The sequence below is a fragment of the Lates calcarifer genome, linkage group LG1 (assembly GCF_001640805.2).
Source record: "Lates calcarifer isolate ASB-BC8 linkage group LG1, TLL_Latcal_v3, whole genome shotgun sequence".
Taxonomy (NCBI): domain Eukaryota; kingdom Metazoa; phylum Chordata; class Actinopteri; family Centropomidae; genus Lates; species Lates calcarifer.
The window spans coordinates 15,633,452-15,656,694 of NC_066833.1; the positions used below are offsets into that span (position 1 = coordinate 15,633,452).

Below are 23,243 nucleotides of genomic sequence, written 5' to 3' on the forward strand. Positions count from 1 at the left end.
TAACACATTTTTGTTGTGTGGTTTTTGTTTCACGTTATACATAAGATGAAGTAAATAATTTTGTCATCATCATCGTCTGCCTACAGTTTTGCTAAAAGCTAAAAGTATGCTTTTTTACTTCTTTTTCACTGTTCCTGCTCAGCCTTAGTTTGATTTGTCTCCCTGCTGCCTGGCAGGACGTCTTTTTCCTTCTAGTGGCTAATGTTGGAACAACAACCTCCACCCGAATGATGTCATCTCTTGAGCAAGAACTGTCACTTTATTGTTTCAGATTTTGCATATCTTTTAGACATATACAGGTAAACTTAAATCAGATTGTGCCATTTAGAAGATAACGAGGCTGTTCTGTCAGAGTATAGTGGGCATATATAAAAGAAGAAGCATATAAGGGGAATTGTGTCAGTGGTATAGTGATGCTGCTGCTACAGTAGGTATCCATCAGTGCATTTAAGAATATAAGAATGATTTCACACGAGTAACACACCTCCTACAAGTCAAACTATGCTATGTGTTTGTGATTACTTGAAGACAAAGTATCTGATTCTGGCAATTTACAATATTTTGTCTTGGTGTGTGGTAGATATGAACAAAATAAAGCTGTAGCTACGAGGTGCACATAAAAAGTGTATATTAAAAGTAAGACAATGCCATCAACTCATAGTCCCCCTCATGTCTGCTTAGGCTGAACTTGCAAGTAGTCACACAGTCTGTCATTCAGCCAGTGCAGAAATGGCTGCTTCCTGTATTCTTCTCTCAAACGACCAAAGTCAGGCAAGGTCAGCAGAAATGTGCTTTGTTTCTCCCTCTGTCCCCAATATGGCACCTCTTTCCCATGACAACAGCATCTCTTGGGTCCAAAGTGAGGTGACACACTTTAAACCAGTTTGAAAGCACCCAGGAAGGTGGAGTCTCCATCCAGAGACACGTTGGCTGTGGAGCGGGGGATCAGAAGCTCCAGCTGGTCCCCAACCTCCAGCTTCACAATACCTGAGGGATGCAAATGAACCCTTCACATCCTGAATTGCCATTTTGTCTTTATCCCTTCATAGACATATATCACCCTGTACCCAGCTACAGACACACATATGCAGTCATGTCATTCATTTCCATGCTTGAGCTTGACTAAAAAAGAGAATATGCTGTTTGATCCTCCCTAACAGCTGCTGTGAAAAGGGTAGCTGGACAGAAACAATAACACGGGCTCACCTCCTGTGTAGCAGGTGTTGAAAGGGTAGATGGGGTTCATGCTCTGGATGCAGCGGAACAGGACTACACACTGAGGCTCATCTCCTACCACGTTCCTCTTCCTCCGAATCACCACGTGACCCATTGCAAAGGTGCTGTCCATGTAATAGACCTGGGTAAATCAAAAATAGTGGGTCTAGGAAGTATGGAACTGGCACAGATTTTAACATACATCAAGTCAGGTGGATGGTAAAGCATTTGCTATGTCATTCATTATGTATGCATCATTTGCATTTTCCCTTCAAGGTCTGTTAACCAACTGCATGTTTAGATCAAGCACACTATTTTTTATGCACTGTATGGAGATATGTGCCCCTCCTGTGTAAAACCTGGTGATTGGCAGACAGAGCAGCAGCACCCCCCTGTGGAAAAACTATGAAATGACAAACAAACAGACCTACCTGACTGTACACAAAGAAGAAGCCCTCCTCTCTGACTGTGATGCTGTCTCCCTCAGCCCCCAAGGCATTGCCCCTTCTCAGTCCAGTCTGCCAGGGGATACCTGTGTAAGGCTCCAAGTCAAAGTCTGATCAAAACAAATAAGAATATATTACAACACATGCCAATGTGCCTAAAGCTAAAGCTCTATCCCAGGAGTCAACCTGTTTGAGTGTTAGTTGCTGCTTGGGGTTGATGCATACATGTTTATATCATTTTCTGTATGAAATATATTTTGACTCTGTTATTTTGGATGTATTTAATGGTAACTTGCAAAGTCCAAACAAAAACTACATTGAAATAGTAAAATGTAAATCAATACTACATGAAATCCAAACACAAACTATCTGTCACAGACCAGGTCAGGCATACTGTACCTTTCCTGAAGGTTTTTCTGCTGTTGTTTGCCAACAGCTGCAGGAAAGGCTGCGAAACTGTGATAAAACAAGAGAAAACTAGAGATATTACAAATGGTCAGCAGTTGCAACATGCAGTCCACACGTTGCTGATTGTCTCTCTTTTTGCGTCTGCTCCTTCCAATTTTCCTTTTTGGGTGAAATTCCACAGACAGTCAGTGTGCAGCAGCAGCATAAACATCGGTGTCCTTAACACCACAGAAATTGCTAAACTGCTCAGCTAGATGGTGAGCACATTTACACAATCAGTTAACCAAAAGGACGTTAGACTTTTCACTTTTAACATGGCTACCACCACAGTTAATGAGTCATACCCACTGGCCAGTGTTTGTTTGTGAAACTTTCCTATCCTAACAATGAGGAGTGGATTGAAGACTGTAATCACCATCTTAAACACGAGATTCAAGTATTAATTAAAGTTAAATGTTAGTTATGTCTTTTGTAGGTGAACCAAAACATTTGAATCACACATTTTGCAATGAACAATTGCACCTTTTTCATGGTAAACTGTTAGGCTCAAGTGCGCATATTGTGTCTTACCTGGTGTCTCTGTTGTAGCCACCATTCTCCTCCTCCTTGTAAGGCCAAAAGCATTTTGAGTTTCGGGTTGGCGGATGGGCTCTTGGCTGCTTCCCCTGCTACTGATATTCTCAGTCTGTACAAATGCAATACATGCAAGTGAAATACAACGTCTTACATGTCTTCTGGGATGTTCACTTGCCTGTGCAGATGTGATGTTTGTTGTATTGTTGTTGTAGAGGACTAGTTTTCTCTCACCTGGCCTCCATGCTTGACCTCTTGTCCCTCTTCTCTCCTGCGACAGACCTCTAATTTGAATCTCTCTACCTCAGCTCGGAGACCCATCAGTTGGTACAGGGACAAAGCTGAAAGAGAGGAGGAGGTGACAGCAGCTAGTGTCAGCAGGAAAACTGGCCAGGACAGCCTCCCTTCACCTGTCCGTTGTCCGTTCCCAGGCTTCACACCTGCCAAAACTGCCATTGCAGGGCCCATACAATCTCCAGAGAACTCACACTGGAAGCATGACTGGTCTCACGCCTGTACTGTAAGAAACTTCTGACTAGGAATGGCGGATGTTTGTGTCTGTCATAAAGTTTTCTCTAGAGCCTCCAGCTTTACCTCAGTCCCTCTCTACAGGCTGACTCTCTTAACAATTGTTTCTATCCTTCTGTGGCCGGTTTCAGTTTAGTCGGAGGGACTACGCAGAATAAATACAAAATGGTTAAACAGCTTCCCCTGTATTGTTCCGCTTGGCTAACCACAATCAGCTTCCTGCCTGACCAGCACCCTTGACAAGTTTCTTCCTTCTTTCTCTTCATCTTGCGCCCTCAAAATGATACAACATATCTGAGGCCCTCCAAACTCTAACAAATAAACTGGAGTGGACACAGTAAGGACAGGCTTAGCAGTTTAGATGAGTGACATTTCGCCTTTAAAAAGGAGGACAAATACATTCAAATTTGACGGCCAGAGAGCCAACACAGTCTAAAAGAAGGAAGTAAAAAAATTACTTCAACTCTGAAAGGAAACATAACAGAAAAACAAACAAACTGCAATTCCCAGAATATAAAAAGTGAAGTGCAAGTTACATAAATCAGTTTGGAACTGTTAGATTAAAAAAGCCTCTTTATCACAACGACAAAAATCAAACAAGACAAGCACTTTTAATGTATCAATTTATTGCATGTTACAGTACAGAAAATAGAAAGTGAAAATGTGTGCTTACAAAAGAAGTTGTCAACATTATTTTTGAAATAGAAAAGAAACACAACTCTAAAATTTAAGATTCAATCAAACTGACAGCTTCATACAGAAGATAAAGATGAGTCATTCAGATGTCTAACTGTTCAGATATCCCATCAATGTTTCCTCAATGTGGAGTCACTGTAAATCGTGGTAGATGTACACAAAGTCAACACTGTGCAGGTTCATTACAGAAATTTGCCAAGACTCAACATAATCACATGCCAGCTTGCAAATGCAACTTGCAAATTCCAAATTATGCCAACACTTTCAACAGCATTCATTCCACTCTGCTCACAATCGTAAGAACACACAAAAATATGCTCAAATAGTGCATTCACAAAGTACCTGGCAGATTATTTTCTCTATAAAAAATTAAAAGACATTCAGTTTGAGTCCATTTCTTTTCATTAACGGGGTATTGGCTAACATAAAAATTCTAATATTCTATTAATTACTAAATTTACTTTAGGCCAGCCACCAAATCAATAAATCAAATAAATCAAGTTCACACATCTTTTCTTGAATTAAGAAATGGCACAATGCAAACTAACTGCAAAGGTGTGTACAACAAAAGGTGTGAAACAAAATGAGTGTCTATTCATTTGATTGTGCAATGTGCACTCCCAACATGTGATGGGATAAAAATCTTTAACTGAACTCAGCTTATGGATTTGATATAATACAAAAATACCTCAAACTGTGCAGTGCCACTGGTGAAAAAATCCCACACAAAAGGGAGAAAAGACTGTAAATGACTTCTTATAAAGCACACTTGATAATTTAAGACCACAATTTACATTCACGGTAGCCTTTTAACCATTTAACCATATTTCAAGTTGTTATCACATTGACAGAAACAAATTTGGTCTTTTGGTGTTGTTGTATTTTGTTTTGCGTACTGTTTACAAACAGTATCAAATATGGCTAAGGAGATCAGTTAAATGTATTCAAATGGCTTTGATACCACAGCATTTGGAAAGCAGGAGCAGATAACAGTGTTTTAATCATCAAGCTCTGCTCCACCCCCTGGAAGACATGCGGGAAAGGTTAATTAACTAATTAAAAGCCCTCCAAGTGAGTAAAGCCATTTTGTCTCATAAGCATGGGATGAGATGATAATAGCTAACAAATAATTACAACATTTGATTAAAAAAAGCTCACATTTTATTTTCAGTTCTTAAGACAGGTTCAGGCTTTTTCAAAACTATCTTGATACAGTACTCAAACGCCCATATATAAGTATATATGTATGTAATTGGTCACTGTAATCATTCCTCCAGTCTGTACAGGATATTAAGAAATCCCTTCCCAGTGTGACTAGTTTCAGTGAAAAAATCCAGTATAAAGTCCAGCTTAAATTAATATGAGGTTTCAACAGTCAGATAAGTTGGATAAATAAAGTATCTTTCAAAGTTAGTCTTTGTTTTTTATTTTAACAGAAAATTTCCCTTGTTGAATTTGCCAGACTGCTTCTGTGTTGGTCTGCACTGGAGGAATAGTAACACAATGATGGGATTTTCTAGTCAAAAGAACTTGGAAAATACCCTTGGTTTGTCTTACTCAGACTGTCAAAACCTCATACACTCCTGCTCAACTTTGGATTTTTTTTTTTTTTTTTGGGCATAAAATGAGGATTATATATTTTTTCCCCTAATTGATCTCATCCAAAGGGTTTACATTAGGAAACTATCTCTTCATGGTCAGTATTAACTCCCAGCCATCATCTCTTTTAAAGACATGTATTGATAGAGCTGTGCATGAGATAGACATGAAGAAATCTGAACCCATCCTTTAATAACAAACCACACAGAGCAAATGCTCCTTACCAAACTACAAAGTTGTTCAATAGCAACTTTTAAGAGTAAACACTGTGCGCTAGTTGTGTTTGAACAGGACACAGTAACAGAAAGCATATCTAGTAGCTTATCCCAATCGCACTGACGCAGAAGCAGTTTGACAGGAAATAAGATCTCAAGCCTTTTTAAAGGCAGAAGTATCAAACATGTCACATTATCTTACTGACCACATCATCTCAGTCAACACTTGTGACTGAATACAGTTACTCAACAACACAACTTTTTTGCTACTGTGCCAGACAAATTTTTTTGAGGGAATAAATATTAATCACTACAATGTCATGACATGCTAAGCTGTTGCAAGTACTCAATATTAATGTTCCTTGCCAAAAAGGGCGGAGAGAGAAAAAAAAACATTCTTATGCTCCTACAAGTATTGCTCATGTTTGCCTACACAACTCAACACTTAAATCTGAACAAAAAAGTAACATATTAACAAAGATATATATATATATATATATATATATATATATATATATACATATACTAATATAGGCCTACATATTATCAATGTCTCAATTTGTATGTTAGAAGAGGTGCCATTTTAATTGTAGTAGTAATCAATTTTCACTGAAACATGGTCCTTCTACTATTTGCAACTTATTCATTAATTTCAATTTCATCAGATCCATTACAGCAAATTCTTCTGTGGTTGTGACATGTCTTGCAGTGTGGGCATGTATGCTCTGGCTTCATTCATAAAAGGTCATAAGTACATGCATTCATAGCTGCAACAGAAAAGATCCCATGAGGGCACTGCTGCCCCTCTTAAAACCTTGAAATAGTCTGATCATTTTGACAAATGTGTTAAATTTACAGAAAGAGTAAAATAAAAATAAAATCACAGAAAAAAAGCATAGAAAATGTACATTCTTTCCAAAAATCAATTAAATCCCTCTAATAAATTTCCTTGACAGCCTCACTTCATCTCACTCATGTAGTGAGCAGTCAGTCCCTAACTGTTTTTCTCAGATAATGGTGACACTAGCTGAGGCCTGAGCATTCTCTTCATGGGCGTGGCTCTTCAGCAGGTCTTTCATGAACTGCTCCAAAGCAGCAAAGTAGCCCTGACACTGCCATGTGTCATTGTGTGTTCCCTCTGGAAAGATAGCCAGGCGTTTAGTCCGTGCAGGGGACAGCTCATACAGTTGTTTCATCATAACTGGTGGGATGAGCTGGTCTGACAGACCAGACACAAACAGCGAGGGCATGCGGCACAACGCCACCTGCCGATAGGACAGGAACTGATTCCTATAGCACCACAACGGCAGCAAGCGCATGGGCAAGAAGGAGAAGAGCGTCGCTGCCATGTGAGGGATGCTGAGGAAGGTGTTTTCAACAATAATGGCTGCTACACGGTGAGGGTTGACTGATGCCAAGCGCACAGCCACGGCACCTCCTAGTGAGCGGCCAAAGAGTACCACCTTTGTCTTGTCCAGATCAGGACGGGTCATAACATAGTCCAGTGTGGCCTCTGCATCCAGGTAAAGCCCATCCTCACTGGGCTCACCCTCGCTCTTTCCATAGCCACGGTAGTCCACCAGCACTACATTCGCTTTCAGATTGACCAGCATTAACAGGGCGTTTGGCACCCTATGACCAATATTACCTGCATTACCATGGAAATAAAGGATTGTAGGCGGAGCAGAGGATGAGGGGCTGCTTTGATTGCCAGCGGTGACTCCTGGGGCCGTGTCCCCGCCTGTGTAGCGAAGTAAGATGAGGTTGAGCTTGACACCATCTTTGGTGCGGATGTACACATTCTCATGGGGGATTCCTGTGGGCATGGGAACATAAAGTCGAGAGGAGGAAGGCTGGTCAGGAAAGTAGAGGAGCACATCTTGAAATTTGTAGAGGATGCCCGCCACAGAGGCAAGGATGAGAGCAAGGAGAAAAAATCCTCCATATAGGTGGAAGGTGAGAATGAGGGCCAAAAGGGAGACTCGACAGGCACCCCAGGACCAGGAGGCCAGAGTCAGGGTACAACGCTCCATTGCCCCCCACAGCCTCCTGGGCTTCTCCATGGCTAGACACAAGCTGAGTCACACGACACAGGCTCTGCAAATACACAGAGACCAAAACAGAAAGTACATGGGAGAGAGAGAGGGAGGAAAGATTCAGTGAACATATGAAGAAATCATTTGAGAAAGACCACAAAACAGCTGCAGGAAAATCTCTCCAGCATTAGCACACATTATGTTCATTATTAATTAATCCTGTTAGTTGTCTACTTAATATAAAAATACTGACACATACACATTTGCATGAAACAAACAAATTCTCACATCTCAGAATCATTAACATTACAAAAGTGGCATTTTATGCTATTAACAACTAGTTATCAGAATTGCCACCTCTTGATGCTCATCTACTTGTAGGATACACTCAGTCAGGTTTGCAGAATGCAGTATGGTTTCAAAAAAAGTCTATTCTACACTGCAGACACTGCTCTGCAAGCGGAGATGACAGTAAGAGAATTAAACAAAGCTGTAGGTAAAACAGTCCATTGAAGAGGAGGCTCTTGCACAACAACCTTTAAAAACCTGGGAGGATGGACCTCTACAGCAATTAACTGAAAATCTACATATAACCAAAAAGACATTTGTGGACTGATTCTGTCACTCTGTCCATTCAGCAACTGAGAACAACACTATCCATTTCCATCCTGTGTTCTGGGCAATACACCACAAAATACCATCTGGCTACGTGACGGGCAGAATTTCAACTGCAGGAAGCTCCAACCATCACTTATCTGTCAGTGTATTAGATAGTAAACACTTAGTGGTGCTCACTGCTGGTCCCATATTTTCCACCTCTCCCACACCTGATCAGCCGAAAGTTCAGGAGGTCCAGTCAGTCGAGACCAAGTGAGCACCAAGTGTTGATAAAGTGTAAACCCAAATTTTAGTTAATTAAGTGTGGGCAGAGGTGGAAACAGATGTAGTAAGCATAAAGAATTAGTACTCTGCAGCGCCAGGAAGGAGCACGACTGAGAGGAATAATGTAATACTAACGTTAGTGTTGTTGGAAACAATCTGTTGGACACATTTACAAATATTACAAGACTGAAAATTGTCTTGGCCCCACCTAGAGGGAAGCGCTGGTGACAGCTGCTACTCGTTAACCACGAACGTTGGGAGAGGTTTGACAGTTTGCGTTAGCTACTAGCTAATGTTAACTACCATTTAACGTTAACATCAGTGATCACTCAGGAATCAGTTTTTGGACAGCCATAACAGGCTGTCAAATCAGCGACGATGACACGCCAAGCTTTGATGTCCTTGACCATAAAACCGAAGCAAATCTTATTAAAATTACGTTACGTTAGCTAACAGCGAGCTAGCTCGGTAAAAAACATGCTAATTATTACGCTATCCTTTGCTCCCGTCTGTCTATGGCTACTGCTATCGGCACTGCTATAGCTAACCACCTATGGCAGCCACATACTCACCCTTCTCTCATTTTCAGAGCCTCAGCCTCATGAAATTTGTACAAAACAGAGACACATAGACAGCACAGTCAATGTCATTCAGCTCTGTAGCGGTTAACTAAATTACTGTGAGAGTTAATTTGAGAAAACGCAAGGTGAGTGACTGACAGCTGCAACCGGCAAGGCTAGCTGCACAGCTGGTTAGCATTACTGGTGTAGTCCTCAAGAGTTCCGTGTTGAGCTCTACACCAGAAAAAGGTTCCGCAGAAAAACAATGGTTTTCACACACGTCCGTTTAAATCCTGCAGCATGTTAATGTACTATAATAGAGAGAGCAGCAGCCACTTATAAAGTTTCATATTAATCTTATAATATTTATAATAAAGTACAGTACAGCTCACATGCTGTTAAAGACGTCGATCTTGTCTTAAATTGAGCAATAACCATTGTGCTATTCGACTTTTGTCCACAAGGTGCTGCTCATAGAAAGAAGAAAATCCACTAACTGACGGTTAATTTGCCACTTTAACTGTAAACTCCCCAAATTAAAGTTACTGGTTTAGGGATGCTTCATGAATAATGAACAGTGCTGCGTTGTAGTGCACAAACAAGTATAAAACTGTAGTTATCTGCAAGCACCACACAAAGCAAACAAGTTGGATTTTTAATGTTGATGTAGGCCTACAAGAATCAGCACTGGTCTTTACAAAACAGCATTACTGGAAAAGGGTAGAGTGCTTTAATCCATTCAGACTTCACAACCCATGTTAGCTTGCTGCTGTGATCTCAAAAGTTTTTTTTTTTTTTTTTTTTTTTTTTTTTTTTTTGCCTTGTTGGAGTCACAATTGACATATTGCAACCTACAAAAGTGGGTCAAAGTGTAGATGTGACAGCTGTCACACTCATGGGTGCTGATAGGTAGGGTGCTTATAGAAATGTGCTTGAATGACATGTCCCTCGATGAAACAACAGTAAGGGCAGAGAGGGTGTCAACCTGCACATGGCATTCATCTCAGTTCCTCTTTACCTGGGACAATGACTCAACCAAATGTCTCACAACTGCTTGTACAGGGTGAGGTCAGCAAAGTAAACTAATGTGACATTACAATAGATTTCAGATGACTGATTGTGACTGTATGGACTACAACTGGCAGTGACTTTACATACAGTCATATGATGATCTATCAAACTAATCGGAACATAAACACATGATTTGGAACATAGGAAGTGGAAGGCTTGTTAAATATACATTTGAATATTGTATGCTTATGTTTCCCCCTCTTCTTAGATTGCCCATTGGTATTTCTGTATTTAACATCATGCTCACACTTAGCGTGACCTTGGAGGAGACAGACAGATTATGTGCAGACTAGCACAGCTGTTGGCCATTCAGCTCTGTCCTTGAGGTTTGTTGAGTTGATTCTGTGGTGTCTAAGTCAGGATCAAAACCCTTAGATGGAGCATGCTGTTCTGTTAGATAAAACCTACAAGCTACTAAAATTAAGTCAGCATTCGCCTGAAATATAGTCTATGTATTAAAGCATATGGTTAAGCTGTATTAATTACTGCTGAGGCAGAAATGCTTACATTGCGATAACAAGTCTTCAAGATGCAACATAGATGCAGTTGAGGAGAGGTTTGCTATGCACTGCTTCAGAGGAGTTGGTTATGATCTATGATGGCATAACCACTGTACACTGTATGATGACAACTGCCCACATATTGGAGGCAGGTGAACAAATTGTTCAGAAAGATGTAGATAAACTATATATTGTGGTTGTGTGTATTTGACAATGATGAAAACCTTTCAGAGTCCTTGCCTTTTCAGAATTGCCACTGATAGTCTCCTGCCTAGGGGCATTGTTGCACTGCTGCTTGTATCAGAACAAGGAGCAACACAAAAGATTTTGGCATTTGTGCAGCTGTCAAGATTTTTTTTTTGTAAAACACTGTACAGAACTTCTTTTAAGTAAGAATTCACTTGGAAAACAGTGTCCAAAGGGAAAATGGATTCTTTGAATTAAATCATAGATTGAATGGACTATTTTTTCAACTTGAACAGATTGGCTTTTATGATTATGTCCATGTTCATGCTCTAAACATTATCTAGACTCTAATGTTAAAAAAAAGAAAAAGAAATGAAAAAAGAAAAGAAAAAAGAATACCACACAATCACAGTGCAGTGGCCTTTGCAATGCCTGCAACCCTGTGTCTGGTAGGAGATGCAATATTCTTGGAGTAGAAGACATGATGGGCACATGCACCTGTGAGCACACACACACACACACACACACACACACACACACACACACACACACCTGTCTCTTTACGTTACTAGAGGTGCTGCATTCTGATAGATTCAGCTTATAAGACTGACAGCTGGCAAGTTCACTTTCTCTTACCTACCACTCAATTACTTTTGGCATATCAGTCAAAACATCTATTACACACACACTCACAAACACTGACAGATATACACGTGTGTTCCCGCGCACACACACACACTCTCATGCCTCATACACACTTATACACGCACACTCTGTTGCTCCACTCCCACGACTCAATTACCTGAAATATAGCACTCTAAACAGCTGGAGGGCCTGAGCTCAATAATACAAAGTCGGAGCTGCTATAGGACGAGGAGGGACTGTGATGACCTGGCTGGGAATATCATATCATCAGGCCAAGGGGACATGCTTATCATTCACCTCATGCCATGCACTCAGTGTCCTACTAGGGACACCAGCACAGCAGAGAATAAATCTACAAGGCACACATGGTTCCCACTGATAAACCAAGAAACTGCACTTGGATTTTATGCAGAAGCCAAGGTATTGATACACATTGACTTTCTGTCAGCCAGTGTTTATATGACCGGTGCTGTGACTTTGGCTCTGCATGTGCAAGAGATGCAATATTTTCATTTTTGCTGGGTTAATGAAAGACATAGTTGAGCTCGCCTGACATCATCATGAGTGATTCTCTTCTCTTTGATTCGCAAGTCCTGAATGCCATGCACAAGGTGATAGATGTGGTGTCCATGGCTACAATGTTAATATTGTATTGTCACCTTGGAGACAGAGCATCGAGTCAGAGAAGACAACTAATAGCTAACAGCAACAGTAGGAGCTATTGTAACTACTGTGGATCTGTTCAAGTGTCAGTCAACGAGGTTTAATGAGGCTGTACATTGTACAGTGATTGTCTTATCACCTAAATGAAATAGGCAGACCTATCTGGCATTGTGGGCATGCAGCAAAGAGCGCCCTGTACACCATGCCTGCCAGGAATAAATTGGTTGGAAATTGCTGTATGTCTCAGACAGCAATTAGGAGGTCTCCTGTGGTGAAAAGGCAGGAATTTAATATAGGCTACATTTCCCTCATTTCCCTTGCAAATAAACCTTCTGTCACACCTATGATGATATCAATCACTCTAATTAACCTGCAGATATAGGTTTGTGTGTTCACGTGTCTATGTGTGTGTGCTTTTGTGTGAAAGCCCCATCCTCCTAAATTGCAAGGACTGCTGAGAATTTGGACACTAAGGTAAGAGAGGAGTAACAGCAATACAGAGGATAATTACATGTTGATAAGATATAGTTTCCTAATTGGGTTGGACTTGAATGAGGTGCTGGGTTTTGTGTAATGATGAACTATCCCTCACAGGACTTGAGGTCCTTCTGTTTACATCCCTTACTGTGTTTAGTACATTCACCATGATAAGTAGGACATTAAGAAGGATGGTCACCACTTTCCCTAAAACGCTCCTATCATATCCTGAGCATCTTTTGAGTGTGAATGATGTTATCTAAGCCACCATTAATCTCCTGGTCTTTGCCCAACTTCCTCTGATGGTAGAAATAGATAATTAGCACATTTGGCCATTGTGCCAAAAATAAAGATGAAACGATGACTTTCAGGGAAGGCTGTCTTTGGCTCTCCAGTCACTTGAACAGTCTCCACAGTGGTAACATCACTTGCCAGAGCTGCTAAATCAAGCAGTCTTCAAGTGGTTTATTTTCCCCCATATTTATTTGAGATATGCCAGCTTTTGTCTTTGCTAATCTTTGTTTTTGATCCTCCCATTGCAGAGTTTCAGTTAAAGAAACAGTTCAACATTTCAGAAAATATGCAAATTCGCTTGCTCACTAAAAATTTAATGAGAACATTGATACCACAATGTGGTAAGTATGACACTAAAGCCAGGAGACAATTAACACCTTTTAAGCTCACTAATTAACATGTTTTATCACAGTACTCTAATCCGTATATAAACAGAAGCTGTGTTTTATTGGGGATTACATGCTATAATTGTATCTTTGTTGAAAACAGTGGCCTGGTGCAGTAACTTCCTGGAGTCTCTGATGGTTGCCTGGGAACCTTACATTTATGACTAAACTCCAGCAAGTCACAGCACCCAGCCACTAATCAGCAAGAAATAATTCTAAAGTAAAACCGTAGATACAGCATGTTGGTTAGTGAGATTTGGAAAGGGCTGGGAGGTGTATTTTTGAATATCAGATAGAGCCAATCTAGCTCCTTCCCCCTACTTCCAGTCTTTATGCTTAGTTAATCACCTACTGTTTCTAGCCAAATACATGAGAGTGGCATTGATCTTCTCAACTAACTCTAAAGTGGTTAGTCATGCATCATGAAATGACAAACCATTCCTCTGTGGCAATAACCACTCCATCTGCCACCACCACAGTCATCATTCTTCTTATACCAGGATTATTAATCCTAGTTACAGTAATATTTCAGCAGCTACCTTGTGCCCAGAACCACCACACTGGGAAAAACTAAAACATGTATTATTTCTGTGAAGGACATTTTCTTTTTGAAGGGGGTGCAACCATGAAACAGTGTCAGCAGCAAGACCTGTAAGAAAAAGTGCAATATCAAGGGCATGCTGTAATTACAATGTGTTCAATTTGCCCTGTGTAGACTTTAGTCTCTGCAGAGGAATAGAGCCCACTGCCCTTGAAAAACGCAGCCACACTGTCTGAGTGAAATCAAGAGGTTTCTAAAGGTGGGGTAAACTGCAGGAATTTGAGTGCATAAATGGTTGTGTTGGTAACTGCCATCCACTTACAGAGCAAGTTCACTCAATTTAGAGCAAGCTCAGTCACTTTGTGAAGGTCAGTCAAACCAGTAATAAGTGATTGTTTGAGTTGTTTTGGGAGATCACTCCTGACTGAGCTGATACCAGAGGACATGTAGACTCTGGTCGCCAGTAGAAACAGACAGGGTTGTGGTCCAGATTAAAGGTTACTGTTTTATCCTGTGGGGATGGAAAGGCCATCTTTCATTTCTCATTTAATAAGTGCATGCATTTGTGCACGCGAGTGTGGGTTTGTATGGATATGGATATGTGAATAAGCAAAAATGGCTGGTTTAAAAGGAGAGTGAAGAAATATTTCTCAAATTTAGGTGTTTGACCTTTGATGAACTGATACTGTATGTAACCTGGATAGATAAGGCTGATCAGTAGTGCTTTCATAATACAGATGATGTGTTAGATAATGACTTGTTTTTACACTTATGCACACCAGAGGAAAAAGCTCTACAAGAATGTTGCTTTATGTGCACTGAATACAGGCTCTTGTAAATACCCAAAACACACTGCTGTTGTTTACTAATGTACACCATCATCATCTTGAAGGTAATGTTTCATGTTTAAGTGGAACTGGAAGGTACTTATTCATCAGTGTCAGCGGGTCATGCTCTCAACAGATCCTGCAGCAGTGTGTTACAAATAAAGACTAATAGCCCAGCCAGTGGCAAAATAAGTCCACTGACACAAAATATTACCTCTTATGCATTACAGACATAACAATTATCTACCTATTTAAGACCTTGTAGGGAACATACTGGACTGACTGACCAATGGTATAATTTATAAGTCCACCAAGTAGCAGTAAGTCATACAAAATGGCTGCTACAGAGTGAAATAACCATACCTCAGCCTGCAATTTTCATATTATGACACATTTACCCATACACAGTCAGTCCTCCTGGTAGGAATGGCAGCATAAGGTGTTTTCTCATAATGGTGATTGAGAGGAAGGGCCAGCATACAAATCCATGCAGTGATATACGTATCTGGCATCCTGTATCATTCCCTTTTCAGTCATATGACCCTGTAGTAAGTCAGCGTAATCACCACTGCTCAGGGAGCCATGTGATTTAAAGACAAGGGCTTCAACCTGTAAATCTGGACAATATATCACCTGCCTCTGCACCTCATCTTCTCCTCTTTATCTCCACACTTGGCTCTTGGTTGTTGTCTGTTTCAAGCCTTCTCTCTGTCTCTCTCGCTCTCCTCTCTCTCTTGTGTCTCTTCTCTCTTGTTCTCTCTTCCTGTTGCTATTTCCCATACACACACACACACACACACACACACACACACACACACACACACACACCACACACACACACACACACACACACACACAGGCAGACACACACTCCCAGGCACCTACCCTCATCACCCCTGAGGCCCACACAATAAGACCTTAATGAAAAGGTACTTTACACTGGCGGCTGTGCACTGGGGAGATATCTTTAAATGTCACTGTTAATGGGAGGAATTAGCAGAGAGCAGGGTATTCTCTATCTCTGTGTGAATGTGAGCATCCTGATGACAGTGTATGATACCTGGTTAAATGGTTTACAGTTTATTTGTCCTACTGCCTGCATGTGAGTGTGCATTTGTGTGCTAGTTCACCACCCAGCAGTAAATAGCTGCAGTTCATGTGCCTGATTTATGCTCCCTGGGCCTCAGCTCTTGATTGCAGTGTATCACTGCAGATATAGCCATGACCCCTCTGTGACCTCATAAATTAGCCCCACTGCATGATGGGAGCTTGCAAAATCAGATGATGCTGATCTTCTTGAGCTGATTGATTTAACTACAGTCATAATTTCAGAGTATCATTTATTCTCCCCTAGTCTCTTTTCTTCAAATCGAGTATCTCAGTGGTGCAATGCATCACAGCTCCAGCGAGCCTGGAGGACTACAGCGAGAAGGATTGATGTTCTCCCATGGATCACTGCTGAGAGGGTATATTTAATGGTTACAGCAACAGTTTACATGCTTGATAGAAAGGTATTGAATGAAATGAATGAACTGATGGAGGTGGAAAAATGGAGACAGATCACGATGCTGCTGTCTTATAATCTCAGCTGATGAAACTATGATACACTGAGGTGGAACAATAGGTACTTTCTCAAACTCTGGTTTTACACTGAGACACAGTTGACAGAACCAGTGCAGAATTTATCACTTTTGACCTTTTCCTGAACTTTACTCTGTCTGTGGCAGCTATTTACAGAGCCTTGCAGAGAGGAGCATGGCTGCTGGAGAGAGGGATAAGTGTCCAAGAGAGAAAAGAGGGTGGTTGTTTAGGAAGGAAGGAGGTCATGAGTGTGTGTGTGTCTGTGATTTGCTGCCTCCTTCATATCAAAGCAGCTTTTAGGGAGCAGTTAGCAGAGCTGCAAATGGGCAAATAACACAATTTACAGTGACACAATCTTTACATTTAATATGGCCCCAGGTTAAGTGAATTTATGATGGCAAACGCAAAAAGCAATCTGTGAACACTTACTAATGAAGGGCACTCCTCTGATTCCCTCAATTAGGCATAGATTTGAGATTGCCAGGAGATGCACAGATGTGTGCTGTGATCAGAAGTAGAGCAAGCCACCACAGGGAGAAAGGGAGAGATTCGCACGTGACTGGTAGACTGCAGAGTGTGTCTGCAAAGTCATCTGAGGTCAGCCAGTCTGTGTGATGAGGTAGATGACGCAGAGTAAGGGCTTAGGCCGAGTACAGCTCAGTGCCACACAGGCCCAGGCTCATACACAGAACCACCTCACATACTAGATTAGATAGGGATTGAACCCTGGCTTTATTTGCAAACAAGAAAGCTGTACAGATTATAGCTACTAACAGTAAAGTTAGTAGCTATAATCATGTCCACCATCTTGATTTAGCATGTTAACATGCTACAAGACTGGCAAATTTATTGTAAAATAAATCACTTTTGCTGGTGTGTTGTAGCTGATCTAAGCAATTTATAGATAATTTTATAAGATATTTTATAGGATAATTTTTGCAATTACACAGTAAGACAGTGATGACGTGAGTGAGACAGAAATTGAAGAGAAGAAACTGCTATGGACCAGTGTGATTAGCCCTGTCATCTGTGTTTTAACACAGTGGCAGTGGCTGCTTGGTGATGTTCTATGGCTCAGCATACTAACACAACAGAAGAGAGGAGAGTGAAGGAGAGATGGGGGATTGGAGCAGAGCTACACTGGCCTTCCTCCAGCCCCATCCCAGGCACAGTCTGGGTAGTAGCTGTATGTTGATTCCTATGAATACACCACTCCTACAGGAAGAGAGGTGACTGAACCTCGATAATGGATGCAGCTCAGATTCCACGTTAGCCAGGATTTGATTTCACTCCCAGTTCTTCAAAGGGTATATCTACTACGTTTTTTCCCCCACTTTCCTGTTAGATCCATGGGCAGACATATCCCTTTTACCAGGAGGTGCTTTTCTCTGACAGCACAGATTAGTGCAAATGCATTTAGAAACGGCAGGCTCATTTTCCTTGCTTACAGACTGAGCCTTTACCATGCTTTGCATTCAAAAATGGTTCATCCAAGGTCTTCTACACATTTTCCCATTAAATTCAGCATATGTAATTTTGATGTAAACTCAAATCACACGAAGGAATACTAAGTTCAAGTGATACCAACAGAAGCCAATAGAATGTAAAGACAGAAGATTGCGAGGTGGGGATGAATAAAAAGACAAGGAAAGAACAAGGCACTGTAAGTCCAGCTTAGATTGGTGATGACAGCAGGGATGCTTGGTGACAGAAACTCTTTGGACTTGGCCTCAGCTCTCTCTGCTGGAGTATGGAGCCTCAGTCTCTGTCCTGGAGTTCCTGTAAATCCTGCCTTCTGCTGTTTACACTGAGGCTGAAGCTGATGTTACAGAGGCCTGCTCCTTCCATCTGGAGGAAGCAGACCCATGTGTTTGGTGCTGATCAAGACACTCCCTGAATTTAAGACCCTGGTTTGATCAAACATGTCAACAGCACATGAAATTGCTTTGCTAAATTGCATTTCTTAAAACCACTATGTAAAGATTTTTGACATCTCTGACTTTGGTACCTCACCTCCTGTAGAATCAACAGACCCGTGCTCACAGCGACAATGCTATCATGCTTAGGTTTAGCAGATATAATGTTTATACCATGTTCATCATCTTAGTTCAGAGTGTAAGCATGCAAATATTTGCTAATAGCAACAAACTGCAGCTGCCAAAATATTGGACAAAAAAGTCAGAGGATCCCTAAAGTCAGAGGGATTTATCCTCTTGGGATCATGAATATCTAAACAATTTAATGGCTATCCATCAAATAGTTGTTGAGATTTTTCAATTTGGATTTAAGTGGTGGACCAACTGACTGAAATTACCTTCCCTAGGGTTCAAAAACTGTGCACCAAATCAAACATTGAAGGAAACAACAGAATAATGCCATATTCTCCTCTTCAGTTCTTTGTAAGAATGATTATTGCAAAATTCTTTGTAAAATTTTCACATTTTGCGTAAAAAGCATCTTACGTGCTTTAAAATTGTTATGGTCTTCACACTAAAGTCAGAGGAGCTAAACCTACTGTGTGATTGTTTTTATAGCCTTTTGGTCCTTTCCCAGAGAGAGCAATCGTTCCCCAGGCAAGAGACTGTGTAGAGACTGTGAGACCATCAGGCCATTGTGATGTAACATCAGGGCAAGAGAGGATAAAGACAAACACACACCCTAATAGACACAAATATATTTAATCATGTTATGCACAAATTCAACACATTTTTTATGCATAGAACTGAAATGTTGTGACTCTGATATCACAGGAGAGTGATCTCCACAAGAGTATTTTAAATTATTCAGTTTGTATAATGTACCATGAGAGAAATGCAGTATAAATAGGCTAATGCAAGGGCCACGACATTAGTAGATTTTATTCCAACACAAACAAGTCTCCTCTATCATGTATTTGTATTCTGTATGTTTCCTTGCCAGGGTAGGAGCTGCCTTCCCTGACAGGCACATTTCCTTTGAAGCTGGAGGCTGGGTACATCCAGATTGCACGATGGGGATATAGGCCAGGAATCCAGGATCACGGATATGGGAATAGGCAGTGTCCTTGGGAAAACGAGTTGTGTTGATAAGCCGCTAAGGGATTCCTGGAATGGAAATGGGGTGAGCCAATCGATCAGGAGAGTAAAACCCTGAGGCGGAGCAGAGGTGGTGATGGGTGGGGTGGGAAGTTGAACTGAATGATGGTATCTCCATCATTGCTCTAATCCCCCCCTTGATACCAATGACCAATTGAACGCTCTGGAAAATTAACATTAACATCAACCCTTACACACATGCAAGGACCAGTTATTCTGCATACATAATCCAATTTACAGCAAATCATGAATACAAACCACTGTTTTAGATGTTTCAGATTTTTAAATTGATTTATTATCTCACCTTTCAGGCTGCCATTTGTTTCCATTCATCTGTATGGTTGAAAATCAATTTGCTGACCCTTGAGACTTTCTTTGGTTGTGTCATCTATCACAGTGAACATCAACTATTAATTTATTTTTTGTCAGAGTTACAGCTGTCAGGCAGTATGACAGTGGTTGCATACTTATGTGATAACAACTGAGCAGACTCCATTTGCTGATGAAGACTGTGAGATGTGGTTGAAAATTACTTATTGCTGTTGACCTTGATTTAATATTATTTTATCAATTTACTACTCTTAGCTTAAAGAATTATTTTGTATTTGTATACAAATTGTATACAAATACAAAATAATTATTGTATCTCATATTATACTCATATTTGGTAGGCACCACTCAGGTCATTTAATGAAGTATACATGAACAGGATATCAAATGTATCTTTGCAAGTGCAAACACTACACTTGTTCTTGAGTTGAATTTAAATCATTTTTCTTGTCAATTTGCAACATCCACTCAGGACAGTAAGCCTTGGCTGAGGGTGTTGCCTTTCCTGACCAATCAGAGAGGCTGAGCCTGTCTTTTTTTCCTCTCTGACGTCAGGCAGATGAAAACAAGGAAAGAGAGAGGGAGACTGAGAGAAAGAGGAAGACAGGGTGAGGAGCGAGAGCTTAAGAAAGAGTTATATCAGAGGAGTTACATGGGATAAGCTGAGTGGGAGAATAGGGGAGAAAAGGAAAGAGAGAGATGTGGCAGTAGAAATGAGGAAAGAGGTGCAGACAGATCATTGAAAAGAGGATAAGAAAGAAAAAGTGTGAATTTTGAAGAGGAGAAAGAGAGAATGAAGAGCCTGCATCTTAGCTGTAAAAAACGAACAGGAAATGGAAGAGATACAGTGACAGAATCACTTAAAGAGGTCCTTTTCCATGCTGACACGGTGTGTAGGAGGTGTGAAGGTTGCAGATTTGACACAAGTTGGCAAATGGCCATGTGCACAGTTGGATGATGTCACCTGTATCTTTTCTCTCACTCCATTCTCCTCCTCCTCCTCTGATTGTCAGATGGTCCAGTCTAGCAAACTCCTCTCTCCTCTTCCCTGTCTCCCTCCATCAGGAATGCTGACAGGTGGGGAGAGACATCGCAGTGATGAGACAGTGAACATCAAGGCACAAATAGGTCTTGACAAAAACTTCAAATGTTCATTACGAATGACCCTTTAAAGAACTGACATTGTCAGCATCATTTTGAGCTTTCAGTATGACTCATGGAAACAATACAGAATGAGGTTACTGTTTATAGTTTCAAAACAATCAGAATCAGAATGATTTAAAAAGCATTAAAGACAAGCCTAGAAAGGGCTCTGAACCTTCCACTTGGTTGTTTTTGATTTGTTAATAAAATATTTTTAAACAGACATTTATAAATATAATTTTTTGTTTAATCTGAATGACTGAAATGTCCTTTCAAGTGCCACTGATGAGCCAGACAGAGCAATGGTGTAAAAATAGATATAAAAGCAATTTTGATATTGAATGACGCACTTATTGTTATCTTTTGAATTCCTAGAAACTTAAATAGAAAAAAGCCTGATCAGTACAGCAAGATAATACAATCAACACATGCATGTACAGTTATTTACACACTCGCAGCGTGGATAGTGGATGAGTCATGTCTGCCAGCCCTTACTGTTACTGTGATGGCTCCAGATTTAAGGGCCAGCTATCTGCATTCATCTCACAGGCATTCTCTCTCTACCTCCCAGCCCCACCCCCCACCCCCACCCTCTCTGGTCTGTCTCACTCTTGCCCTCACACTACTTCTGTCTCCTTCTCACACACACACATACAGGTAGGAAAGTGTTGTGGGTGGTGTCAAGCTGACAACTCTCTGTTGTGCCAAACACACACTCCATATGTTGTTGATTGGCTGCCTCTCAGGTGCTGAACTAAGTCAGGCGTTCAGCTCCAACCAATCAAACTGCAGATCTGGAAACGGTATTATGAGACTCCTGGCCAGGTTCCTATATTCATACTTTTACCGACAGAGCAGGGGAAGGCAGGCACACACACCTAGGCTGGGTCAAAGACAGAGTATGAAACTGTGCAACTACAGTTAAAGGCAAACTAGACAATCCCTGCCGAAGTAGGACATCTATCCCCGCGAGGCACAATCACAGCATCCTGCAGTGACATAATATGTGAGAGCAATGAGTGATGAATGATGAGCGTTCAGGCACCCCTAGCAACAACACAACAGATGTTTGCCATTACACCATCCGCAGTTTCAACTGCAGTTAATGTTCCTACCAAAAGCCATGGCAAACGGTTACCATTATGGTAAGAGATGAATCACAGAGCAAGGGGTTCAAAAGCATCAAGCAAATTGAATCTCCTTGTGTGAGCGCCTGCTGACACTTTGATGATACATCAGCAAATTCTGTCAATGACAAGATTTATTCCCTTCACTCGGGAAATCATGACAGAAGTGGCCTATGTTACTGACTGTCCTCGAAAAGCAGTTTTGATTTTCCCTGACAGCTTTTTTTCTTTTTCTTTTTTTTTTAAAATCTTCAACAAAAACACTCAGTGGACGGTGCAGTGCCATCAGCAACACAACACGTAAACATGTCTGTTTGTTGTATTTGGGGGCAGTTTCACAAAGTAAACCTCTCTGACAGGAAACTGGTGAAACTGCAGCTTTCATACAAACAGTGAGCTGTCCATGGTGCTGAAATTCAACACTAAACGTTTTTTAACAGTATGTAATGTTTGGATTAAATTCCCTGCAATATTTAATATTTGTATCTTTTTTTGGCAGAGGGACACTGGCTGCACTAAAACTAATTGGACTGGTGTTAGATGATCACTTTTTTCTTTCAAAAACAAATTATAGAATAAGCTGCCTCCCACCCTGCCTTAAGGACAAATTAATCAGGTAATCATCTCTTGTCTTATCCCCAATATACAGCCCATTAACATGAAGTAACACTCTCTTGTCTCTTTGGTAGCATTCCAAGCCATGGAATGCTGACAATGATTAGTAGTTTTAAGGACTAGAATAAATACTATAATTTACTTTTAGCACCCCGAGACCAACTGGCCACCTCTCTTTCACTCCCTCTCTTTCACTCACTCATTGTCTCTCTCTCTCTGTCACACACACACACACACCGGATCATTGCATATAGGGCTCATACAGTAAGTTGTGTGTTTGTTCTAGACCCACTGACCAAACACAACACAGCTGATAAGATGGGACCCACTTGCAGGGAACAGGTACATGATATTGTTAAACCTACAAGCACAAACCTTTTGCTTGTTCAGCTGCTTCCCACTCGTTCACAGGCTCAAGCCTGACTAGGTTTCACTGGTGTTATCATCAAAGCCTTTATTTACATCTTTTTAATTTCACCTCCTTCCTCTTCTCGTCTGGGTAAAAAAAAAAACATGATCACTTGAGGATATGCGGTATACATTGTGTTGTATGAAACGGGCCAGATCATTGAATCTTAATGACTGTATGGAAGGAGTGATGAGTTAACTGCATTGTTGTTCTTGT

The 23,243-nt window shown here is 40.9% G+C and overlaps 2 protein-coding genes across 3 annotated transcripts; both read right to left on the minus strand.

Annotated features, from left to right (window-relative positions):
* Window positions 1-233: 233 nt before the first annotated feature.
* Window positions 234-3,380, minus strand: tnfsf13b (TNF superfamily member 13b). Of its 2 annotated transcripts, none has more exons than XM_018700358.2 (6): window positions 2,877-3,380; window positions 2,640-2,754; window positions 2,061-2,117; window positions 1,647-1,747; window positions 1,207-1,357; window positions 234-987 (listed from the first exon to the last, which is right to left on the minus strand). In XM_018700358.2, the coding sequence occupies exons 1-6, from the start codon at window positions 3,108-3,110 to the stop codon at window positions 875-877; spliced, it is 771 nt and encodes a 256-aa protein (XP_018555874.1). In that variant the 5' UTR covers window positions 3,111-3,380; the 3' UTR covers window positions 234-874. The 2 variants fall into 2 exon arrangements, with proteins under 2 accessions (XP_018555874.1, XP_018555873.1); XM_018700357.2 differs by having other exon boundaries at window positions 1,647-1,771; window positions 2,877-3,377.
* Window positions 3,381-3,779: 399 nt separating this feature from the next.
* On the minus strand, window positions 3,780-9,508 carry abhd13 (abhydrolase domain containing 13). The gene is made up of 2 exons (XM_018700354.2): window positions 9,171-9,508; window positions 3,780-7,777 (listed from the first exon to the last, which is right to left on the minus strand). Exon 2 carries the CDS (start codon window positions 7,741-7,743, stop codon window positions 6,688-6,690), a length of 1,056 nt encoding a protein of 351 aa, XP_018555870.1. The 5' UTR covers window positions 7,744-7,777; window positions 9,171-9,508; the 3' UTR covers window positions 3,780-6,687.
* Between the last annotated feature and the right edge of the window lie 13,735 nt (window positions 9,509-23,243).

Bases quoted from the DNA above. Each gene is read 5' to 3' on its own strand.
- abhd13 (XM_018700354.2), bottom strand. From the start codon at position 7,743: ATGGAGAAGCCCAGGAGGCTGTGGGGGGCAATGGAGCGTTGTACCCTG.
- tnfsf13b (XM_018700357.2), bottom strand. From the start codon at position 3,110: ATGGGCCCTGCAATGGCAGTTTTGGCAGGTGTGAAGCCTGGGAACGGA. The intron at 2,755-2,876 runs GTGAGAGAAAAC...GCATTTGTACAG, and splicing joins AGGTCAAGCATGGAGGCCAG to ACTGAGAATATCAGTAGCAG. The intron at 1,358-1,646 runs GTAGGTCTGTTT...TGATTTACCCAG, and splicing joins TCTTCTTTGTGTACAGTCAG to GTCTATTACATGGACAGCAC.